Below are 9,831 nucleotides of genomic sequence, written 5' to 3'. Positions count from 1 at the left end.
CCACACAGTTTGAAGAGCTGTAAAACACCAGGAGGTGCTTGATTTTTCCCGCTTCGATATAATGTCTGAATGTTCTGAGGGAATAATGAAGCTCTGTCCTGGGAGTCGAGTCATTTGAAGTGTGTTGGGACGTGATGTTGTCTGGGTTTGTTGTTGTATAGCGTCTTGCATGTTACTCCATATATAACTATGTTACCGTAGTATAGTCCGTAGAGTAGAAACCAGCAAAATATTAAAAAACTGCATCAGCACCAGAGTGTCCGAGGGTTTCTCTTGCTTCAGACGGGACTCCGGAAGGATTCCCGCGCCGACGCTCGGGTTCAGCTGAAGTGTTTGAGTATCAGCTGCCGCCGGAGCTCCTCGGCCTGGCTGTCGCGGTCCTCGGGTCTCTGGTTGAGGCTCTTGGGCTGCACGAGGGGCTCCGTCCTCTCCAGAGTCCAGGCGTCTAACCCCAGCTGCAGCGAGGCGTTGTGGAGGACGCAGCACGCCAGCAGGATGGACGAACTCCTCTCTGGAGAATACTGTGCAGAGGAGAAGAGCAGTGAACCTGTTGTCCTCCGTCACTATTACTGCTCCAGGTTTGTGTGTGTGTGGACGACCTGCAGGTATCCTTTGCTGCTGTCTAAACATCTGAATCTGGTCTGGATGGCTCGGAAGGTCCTGTCGACGATCTCATGCGTGACGGTGTGGGCCAGGTTATACTGGAGCTCCGCAGGAGACTCCGGGGAGTCCACCGGCGTCATCAGCCACCTCTTTAAAGGGTAACGGCCGTCGCCTGCGAGAGAAACGCTGTCAGTCACATTCCCTCTGCCCAAATTGATCAATATGTTACAATCAGAACACAAGCTGGGGATTTTCCCACTCCTGAAGCGGGTTGATTTGTTGCTGGTCGACCGTCTCACCCAGCAGCCAGCCCTCCGTGGTGTCCTGCAGCTGTTCGTACAGAGCAGATCGTTCCAGAACGACGGTGTCCTGGAGCCCGCCCGGCCAGTGCGTTTCCGCGCTCAGCAACAAGCCTCTGGCGTCACAGACCAGCTGGCAGGCCACGGAGTGAAAGCCCCTCGTGTTCACATACGACGAGTCTTCGCTGTTCGGAGCTTTGATGGCAACCTGGGGAAGAAGAGGGCGTGGCATGTCATCTCTTTCAGAAACTGACAGCGGCACACGCATGAACATGTTGTGTAATTCACCTGAACACAGTCCAACACCCCCAGAACCTGTGGAAATCCTGCAACTCTCTGAAACTCCAGAGAGGACTCCTCCTTGTAGGAGGGATCCCTGTTTGAAAGACATGATAATTACTCATTTAATTTCTCCACTTCTTGTTAATATCGTCTATAACAAAGACACTGGATTCTACCTGTTGAAAGTGATGAACTGTGGAGCTTTTTCCACCAGCGCTCTTGTCACATTGGACACACATCTCGACATGGACGCCTGGCTGATCCCGATCGTGTCCCCCATTGAGGTCTGGAACGACCCGGATGTGTAGAAGCCCAACGCGGCCAACACCTGAACTTCAGGACTGATGGCTCTGGACCGCTGGGTCCGTCGACACAGAGCCTGACGCAAGGAAAGGAAAGGGAAAACAACCAAGATTAAAAGACTCGTTGCGATGTGAATGTCACAAAGGCCTCGTGACCTTTGACTTTTTCCATGCTCATGATTGGACTATTGGTATCACGGTTTATTTCACTGTGTGAATTTTTGCAGTGACGTGTTTTCCGCACCTCTCTGAGTAGCTCCACCAGGTAGAGAATAAACTCTCGAGGAAAGCCAAACTGAGTGAGGAGGAACTCATCGGACACCGAGTCCAGATCGAAGCGGTCCAGGGTCTTGTGTCCCCGACCATGTAAGAGGAGGTCACAGTCCAGGATGGCAATGGGAATGGCCATGCTGAGGAGGACAAAACATTTACACACAGGCATCCATATCACCTGGATCAGTTTTTACATAAACTAATCAATAAACTTCCATCGGTTTTTGAAAGATGTTCAAGCATTTTAATCTTTACAAAGGGATATTTGAAAACGTGGTGGAAAGAAGTGATATAATAGTAAAAAAAAATGTATCACAGGGAAAACACGTGCTTTCCAATGGCATTCATTTTAACACAAATGATTTGGATAATTTGCATCACTTGTGATTCACGGCAGTTTGGGCTTACTCTGTGAATCTCTAAACAATTAAACTATTCTTACTGCAACTGGCTCCAGTCCAGCTACTGCGCTAGCTAGCATCACATTGCCTTAAATCGCAGCTTATTTCAGCAAAAGTGATAATTGTTTCAGCACATAACTCGTGAGATACATCTTGCAGGGCAACTCGAAAGCAAACGGAGAGCATACGCGGCTGCATACGCGTTATTAAGTTATTAAGACTAAAATTCATACCTTTCGAGAAGTGCTGTTGTGGATCAACAAAAACAAACCTCGAAAACATGGAGCGTGAACCGGAGGCGCAGATTCGACACAGATTTTTAAAAAAAATCTTGGCATGTTCTAAATGTCATTTATTTCAAAATCAAGCGCGAGTTGGATTTTCTTGTCATTAAATATAAGATTTTATTTTATGAAGGGACACTTTAAAGAATTTTCTTGGTATTTCGTTTGACATACTTTTGCAGCCAAATGACAGGAAAGTGCGTGTGCTAACCTGCTGCTATCCAAACACGTCGACATGGGGAAGATAAACACAGAAGTGTCTGTTTACGTTCTTCACGTCTGAATTAAACGTACATATGTTTATGCCTCGCGGCGCTGTTGTGTCATCTAAACTGAGCTCATCTTCATCTAACTGAAACCCTCGTCGTTTGGTGAACAGCTGATGTGAGTACCGCTGTTTTGTGCAGTTGTTCAGGCGTGCGCTGTTTGGCCAGCTGGCTAGCATTAGCCACAGGCTAACGCGAGTCTCCCCGTTTAGTTGAATATTGAAGATCATACGAGAAAACACCTCGCAGTGTGTATTTATAGCGTAAGATTTGAGTGTCGTGGGTCGCTGTCAGTGTCGTGTTGGTTGAAATGACCTCGGAATCCAATGCAGACAGTTTGATGTCAACGTGGAGGCCCACTTTGCTACCTAGCCTCACAGACACTTCCTATCTGGACTGTAAACAGCTCAGCTAAACTGTGTTTTCTCTTTATAACATCTATAGACAACCTTTCTGTTATGTTTGCTGTTGCTTCCAGGTATAAAGTGATAAATTAAGCACCACACGTGTTATCAGGGTTGCTCCTATCACGACCTTGTTTTTATTTGTGTATTTTTTTTCATATCGTCCTGCTGTTCATGTTTATTTTCATTGTTTCATTACAGAGATATCAGAACAAAGATACTAAATACAAACGACAGATATATCTAAAAAACTATATTTGTTGGAATTTTCCAATCTGTGCATACGTACATACACACATGCACAAATATACACTATTTATAAGCCCCTTGTAAGTAATCAATATAAATACATAAATCTACGTTCTATGAATGCATATGCACAAAATAAATGATCTATGCACACCTATCTCGACATGGCATTATTGTGAGGAAAAGCACTGGGTAATTTTGAATTTAATGGCAGTAGCACATCTCAAAAATGTTCCCACCCTTTAATTATTTAGTTTCACTGAAACATTGTGATTGTAATATAATTTTAGACATTCCTCACAGGATGTTCCATGTAATTGCAGGTCGTGGCAACATGGACAGTGACCTCAGCCCCCAGGATAAAAAAGATTTAGACAAATTTATTAAGTTCTTTGCACTGAAGGTAAGAAACTGCTGTGGCTGATCTGATGGCACCTTAATGGAGGTGCTTTTTGTTCAGGCCATTCTGCGTGAAAGCTAAAATATACCAGGTTCAGAAGCCTATTTTTTATGTTGCTGCTTTTATTTTCATCTGCAGACTGTCCAGGTGATAGTCCAAGCTCGCCTCGGTGAGAAAATCTGCACACGCTCATCGTCATCCCCGACTGGCTCTGATTGGGTAACAGTCTGGTTCTTAACGTATAACTAATGCTTGCTTTTAATTTTCACTATATTTTCTCACACATATGTAGAATTCTTTGTAAAAATAACTGTTGTCATTATGCTCATTTCCTCCAGTTTAATTTGGCCATCAAAGACATTCCAGAGGTCACTCATGAAGCGAAGAAGGCACTGGCCGGCCAGCTCCCCGGCATCGGACGCTCCATGTGTGTTGAGATCTCCCTGAAGACATCAGAGGTACATCAAAAATTCTGAATAGCTGTATGGGTTTTGTTTTCATGAATCTGGAAAACAGTCCGTAACTCCCCAAACCGTTCCAACGACAGAGGCTTTATGACTGCTCCGTCTGTCTCCAGCCGGGTTATGAGAGGATTTTTGGATGAAACGGTGAAGCTCTGCTGATTCTTCTGTTTGTCTGTCCTCCTCAGGGCGACTCGATGGAGTTAGAAACATGGTGCTTGGAAATGAATGAAAAGTGAGTTGAATTTTAATGCAGAAAGGCTTCATCCTCTCCTTTATTGTGAAGACCAACGCAGCCCATCCACATCCTGCTGGAAACATTTGCCACATTTTAATCCACAGCAGACTCTCGTAGCCGTTTCCTTCTGAGTACATGAGCAGTATTTCTTCCTGAAGTTGACTTGTTGTTTGAAATAGCCCTGTTCCGCAGGATTCTGACGAGTCACTGTGTTTTCTGTTTGTGCTTCAGGTGCGATAAGGACATCAAGGTGTCCTACACCGTTTATAATCGTCTGTCTGTCCTCCTGAAGTCTCTGCTGGCCATCACCAGAGTAACGCCTGCCTATAAACTGTCCAGGAAGCAGGGCCACGACTACGTCATTTTGTACAGGTGACCTGAGCTGTTTGTTTGGCTCTTTCTCAGAATGTACGACGTGTTGTACGCAGTCCCCTTATTTCCATCACTCTTCCTTTCAGGATCTACTTCGGGGAAGTCCAGCTGAACGGCTTAGGAGAAGGTAACTGCAGCACAGCAGCCCAGTGGATTTACTTTTTCTCTTTGACTCTGCTGAAACCTGATAAGGACGTTTCTGTGTTTTCCAGGTTTTCAGACGGTGCGCGTCGGAGTGGTCGGCACTCCTGTGGGCACCGTCACGCTCTCGTGTGCCTACCGCACCAACCTGGCTTTCATGTCCAACAGGTAACTGGGACAAACAGATGCCTTTTAAATCTTCTGCAAAGGAACCACCAGTGGATCTGCCCGTGCGTTAACTGGCTGAATGTTGCCCCCTGCAGGCAGTTTGAAAGGTCGGCTCCCATCATGGGGATCATCGTGGATCATTTCGTGGATCCTCCCTGCGGTGGGCAGCGTCCCGCAAACATGGGCCAGCCCTGCAACTACAGGTGAGTCGGCAGAGTTCTGACAGCAGGCGCTTGGCTTTGAGTTTAGAACTGTTTGCTCACGGCTCCGGTCAAGTGTGCGCAGCGTTTAAACACACACGGTGGAGGGGTGTGGCTTATTTCTCTTTAGATTTCAAGTATGTTTAAGTTACACCTGCCTCTCGTGTGTGTGTGTGTGTGTGTGTGTGTGTAGAGCTCCGGATGATGAGGATGGAGGGCCGTTTGCAGGAGTCCAGGACTCCCAGGAGGTGTGCACCACCTCCTTCTCCACCTCCCCTCCCTCTCAGGTAACAGGATGCCCCCCGTCCTGCCTCTGTTTCTATCCTGTGACTTCCTTTTCTCCGTTTTCACACCTGTTTTTCATTTCCCTTTCTCTCTTTTCTCCCTCTGTCCTTCTTCTTTGCTGTTGTCTCTGATCTGACGTTGACCTTTCTGTGTGTATGTGTGTGTGTGTGTGCACTTGCGTTCTATCAGTGTGTGTGTACACTGAGTCCGTCGCCCTCTAAACTGTCCAAGCCCCTCCCCTTGGACAGCCTGCAGCTTCCAGCGGCTCCCGGACTTGTCACTCACACAGTGAGTTCTCTCGGGCCTCTGAAAGAGTGTGTGAGTGTGTGTTCCCCGGAGCGGCGTTCTCCCTTTGCATGCGCCGTCATGTTTCCGTCCGCTGTGTGTGAATTCACTGCTCCTCTGCCGCCGTCCTCGTCTCCATGCGCTGTAGTTTTCAGTCTGCTGCTCTTCACTCCATCTTCCATCTCACGTTCGGCGGCAGCGAAGCTTCTCACCGTGTTCCTGTCGTGTGACACCGTGTGGTCGGACCTTTAAAATCCTCCACATTTGTTAATCTGCGTGTGTGTGTGTGTGTGTGTGTCTCTCTCTCTCTCTTCAGCTGTACGCGTCCCGGCTGTCCTATCAGCCTCCAGCTCCGGTCGGCGCTGCCGAGCTTTGTCCCCCTGCTGCCAATCCCAACCAGGTGACCCGCCAGTCAGATCACCACTTCGTTCATTCATTCGTTCATTCGTTCACTCTGTGTAGTAGAAGCCGTGCAGGCGTCCGTGTGTGGAGTTTGATGGTGATCGTGGTCTTCAGGTGCTGCATGCTGGGAAGGAAGGCGGCGTGGCGTCGGCCCCGGTTCCCCCGCAGCCGGCCGCCGATGCTCACCTGGCGGTGGAGCAGGCGCCCAACACGCCCAGCAGCAGGTGAGCGTCCTCGTCGCGCCCGGCGCCGCTCTCCCGCCCTCCTCCTGCAGCGAAGCCGCTTTTCTGCTGAATTTACGTGGCCCTTCTGCTTCGTGACGTCCATCCAGTGGCGAAGACGACGGCCTGTCGCAGAGCGGAGAAGGGAGGAGGGACGACGGCCGGAGGAGCGTTTCTCCCTCGGATCCAATCGACTTTCTCAACACGTTCACGCGGAAGGTCGGCGCCTTTGTGAACAAACCCAGCACTCAGGTACGTTTCACAGCTCTGGACGTTCTGTAGTTTTTTTTTGTTTGTTTGTTTTTTGTCCCTCATTGATCCTGAACCTGTGTGTGTGTGTGTGTGTGTGTGTGTGTGTGTGTGTGTGTAGATCACAGCAGGCAGTCTGGACGTGCCCTTCGCTGCAATAATTCCCCGAATCCTGGAGTCGGATGACAGCGACCCCCTGGTAACTGGAGCGTGGCCGTGGAAGCGCCTCACTGCATGCTTGTCGTTTTGCTCATGCGTTGTGTCCCGGTCCAGGTGCGTCCTCCAGAGTCCCCTCCCTGCCCGTCGCCCCTGCAGGCCAGCCTCCATTCGGAGAGTTCGGAGGGGTCGGGGCAGCAGGACGACTTTGTCATGGTTGATTTTGTATGTACTTTGACGTTTACCTCAGTTTTCTCATCCAGATTTCCATCCGTGACTCAACATTCACATCGGTGTCTGTAAACGATGATCCGTGACGTTGAATCCCCGCGTGTGTCTCTTTGTAGCGTCCAGCCTTCTCGAAAGACGACCTATTGCCGATGGACTTGGGCACTTTCTACAGAGAGTTTCAGAACCCCCCACAGCTGACCAGCCTCTCACTGAACGTCAGCTCGCAGTCGATGGCTGAAGACCTGGTACCACAACTTCTTTTTCTCTTCCAGAACGTTACCGAGTCGTCTCACACGGGAGAAACATTGATCTGTGTCCTCTCTCTGCAGGACTCGCTGCCGGAGAAACTGCGCGTCTATGAGAAAAACATCGACGAGTTCGATGCTTTTGTGGACATGCTTCAGTAGATCAGGAGAGAAGAGCGGGACTTTCTGTGAAAACATGCACACTAGAATGAATGAATGAGGAGCAGAGACGGAGCGACTGGAGGCTCTGCTGTAGTTCGTCCTGTGAGAAACAGACTAAATCACCATGTGTCCAATATTTTCCCCTCCAGCCTGTACAGATCATCCACCTCGCTGTAAATACTGTATTATCTCTGACACTGGCGCGCGCACACACACACACACACACACACACCTCCTCTGGTCTGAAAGTGGTAATCAAGCTGAAAATCTATTTTCTGTGTGGCACAAGCCTGTTCTTGTCATCAGTGTAATCGGAAGACCACAGTGGATCTGTCCCTGCAGACAGCCATGCAAATCCAAGGACACCAAGCACATCAGTGGTATTCTGACTGAACTATAATCCGCCCTTTCACCCCTCTGCTTCCTGTCTGTGAAGGTTCCCGCCACATCACGGCCTTTCTGATCACATCCGAGTCAAACATCGGTAATGTTGCCCGACACGTCAAGCCAGTCCGGTTTGTGTTTCGATCCAGAAGTGTCATCAGGGAAAGCTGGACTTGGAAGAAAGTTGAACATGGCCTTACAGTGTTGCCCTCCTTTCCCAGCGGGTCTGGGGATGTCAGCCCTTCTGGAATTCAAAGCAAATAAACAGCAGCCCTCATCTGTACAGGAAATACACCTTTCCATGCTAAAGCAATTAGTTGTAGAAGTACACCTGATCGAAGCAGCATCCTTGAGATCTGCCCACCCTTTCAACTGATGAAACTTGGTCATTTTTTGTGGCGAACTGCTGCAGCAAAAATGACCACTTCAACCAAAAGTTGGCTTTCATCAAGGCCGTGGGGTTTGTCGCATTAGTGTCCAGATAGACTGGAGCTCCCGTGTCTGTAGCCGTCTGCAGGAGGTGACAGGAAACACCGCGACTGTTGGTTTAAAAGCTTTAATTTGACTTTTTTTTTTTTCTGTTGGTGTAGATGTCAAAAATAAAGCATGGCTGCTCTGGTTTCTGCCGACCGATGTCTGTTGTTGTGAAGTGGGTGCAGTTCACTTTGTGGCCGCTGGAGGCCGCTCACGCGCGCCCTGAGGCGGAACGAAGCCACGAAGAAGAGAAGGCGCGTGAATGAAAAGGCTGGGAGCAGCGGAGCGACACGGAGAGTCTGTCAAACCGGTAAAAGTAAAAAACTGGAAATATTTAACGCAGGGATAAAAATTAAAAACTGGAAATATTTAACGCAGGGCTCAAGAGGACGGGAGGTGACATTTGAGCTCTTTCAACAAACAAAATTCCAAGTGGAAAATTTGAGAAATTAAAGGGGGGAGAAAAAGGAAGTCACAAGATTGCAAGAAAAATAACCTTGAATAAATGTCAAAAACTTCACAAACCCAGGTAAGATAAAATGCTGTGTGGTTTCAGTTTTTGAAACTATTCTGCGTCATGTTCAGAGTTGCAACGTTACCGTTTGTTGTTATGTTAGCCTAGCATGTTAGCATGTAGCCACAGGTGAAACAATAAACTGTCAAAACATCTGTTTAAAGTTACCCCGGGAATACTCCAGATGTCACCAAGTGTTTTCTCGTCCCACTTGATTCGACATAAAGTCACCTCACGGATATTTCAGCAAGATCTGTTTTAACTTGGAGTAAGTGAACAATCTGCCAGCAGAACAGGTGGATTTGGTCGTTGACAGCTCTTTAAATAAATCCCTCCGTCTTGCTGAAATATTCACTGAATTGATCTGAAACCAAGTGAGATGAGACATTTTGACAAAAAACAAGAGGAACTTGGTAGGATTTTCAATTTTTGCCACGCACTTTGCATTTTCATCAGGAAAACAATCTGAGTTCAAATGTATTTACTGTAATTTAGCCGAGTAACATTGGCTTTATATTTGGGATGTTGTAAAACATTTTGGAAAAAGTAGCCCATGTTTTAGTATGACACCACATATTTAAGAGAGATATTTTTACAAGGTAAAACTGCACCAACAGCTGGATTTCCTGATGTGCATCTGTCCTGACGCTGACATCTCTGCTCCAGATTCAACATGGAGCTGCGACCAGACCGTCCGGGGAGGAGCGGAGACCTGAAGTACTGAGCCGCTCCTGGACCGAAGATCTGAAGAGGAAGCCGGAGCTTCAACCTCCTCGGACAGCCCGAGATGTTCGGTAACCGACGCGTCCCATACAGCTACTTTGGTTTGAAATAAACATGCGGATTGATCAGAACATGCTCCATGTCAGGATGTATTCTT

The 9,831-nt window shown here is 48.0% G+C and overlaps 2 protein-coding genes across 4 annotated transcripts; one reads left to right on the top strand and one right to left on the bottom strand.

Annotated features, from left to right (window-relative positions):
* Nucleotides 1–48: 48 nt before the first annotated feature.
* harbi1 (harbinger transposase derived 1) lies at nt 49–2,429 on the bottom strand. The gene is made up of 7 exons (XM_030085887.1): nt 2,394–2,429; nt 1,731–1,896; nt 1,361–1,563; nt 1,191–1,278; nt 903–1,110; nt 600–775; nt 49–521 (listed from the first exon to the last, which is right to left on the bottom strand). The coding sequence occupies exons 2-7, from the start codon at nt 1,893–1,895 to the stop codon at nt 321–323; spliced, it is 1,041 nt and encodes a 346-aa protein (XP_029941747.1). The 5' UTR covers nt 1,896; nt 2,394–2,429; the 3' UTR covers nt 49–320.
* A 241-nt stretch (nt 2,430–2,670) lies between these two features.
* On the top strand, nt 2,671–8,593 carry atg13 (ATG13 autophagy related 13 homolog (S. cerevisiae)). Of its 3 annotated transcripts, XM_030085855.1 has the most exons (18): nt 2,671–2,828; nt 3,687–3,766; nt 3,902–3,982; nt 4,102–4,221; nt 4,413–4,459; nt 4,694–4,834; nt 4,921–4,961; nt 5,047–5,143; nt 5,239–5,346; nt 5,537–5,630; nt 5,818–5,916; nt 6,230–6,313; nt 6,430–6,539; nt 6,647–6,788; nt 6,907–6,984; nt 7,059–7,166; nt 7,289–7,417; nt 7,502–8,593. In XM_030085855.1, exons 2-18 carry the CDS (start codon nt 3,698–3,700, stop codon nt 7,577–7,579), a joined length of 1,626 nt encoding a protein of 541 aa, XP_029941715.1. In that variant the 5' UTR covers nt 2,671–2,828; nt 3,687–3,697; the 3' UTR covers nt 7,580–8,593. The 3 variants fall into 3 exon arrangements, with proteins under 3 accessions (XP_029941715.1, XP_029941716.1, XP_029941718.1); XM_030085856.1 differs by lacking the exon at nt 5,818–5,916; XM_030085858.1 differs by lacking the exon at nt 7,059–7,166.
* The last annotated feature ends 1,238 nt before the right edge of the window (nt 8,594–9,831 follow it).

The sequence above is a fragment of the Salarias fasciatus genome (assembly GCF_902148845.1).
Source record: "Salarias fasciatus chromosome 23 unlocalized genomic scaffold, fSalaFa1.1 super_scaffold_20, whole genome shotgun sequence".
Lineage (NCBI taxonomy): Eukaryota > Metazoa > Chordata > Actinopteri > Blenniiformes > Blenniidae > Salarias > Salarias fasciatus.
The sequence above is the reverse complement of the archived record's forward strand: the minus strand, read 5'-3'. Positions and strand labels throughout refer to the sequence as shown.

Excerpts from the sequence above, each read along its gene's own strand:
- atg13 (XM_030085855.1), top strand. The coding sequence starts at position 3,698 with ATGGACAGTGACCTCAGCCCCCAGGATAAAAAAGATTTAGACAAATTT. Across the intron at positions 3,767-3,901 it reads TTAAGTTCTTTGCACTGAAG|ACTGTCCAGGTGATAGTCCA; the intron begins GTAAGAAACTGC and ends TTTCATCTGCAG. Across the intron at positions 5,917-6,229 it reads CCGGACTTGTCACTCACACA|CTGTACGCGTCCCGGCTGTC; the intron begins GTGAGTTCTCTC and ends CTCTCTCTTCAG.
- harbi1 (XM_030085887.1), bottom strand. The coding sequence starts at position 1,895 with ATGGCCATTCCCATTGCCATCCTGGACTGTGACCTCCTCTTACATGGT. Across the intron at positions 1,564-1,730 it reads TGGTGGAGCTACTCAGAGAG|GCTCTGTGTCGACGGACCCA; the intron begins GTGCGGAAAACA and ends TCCTTGCGTCAG. Across the intron at positions 776-902 it reads CACGGAGGGCTGGCTGCTGG|GCGACGGCCGTTACCCTTTA; the intron begins GTGAGACGGTCG and ends TTTCTCTCGCAG.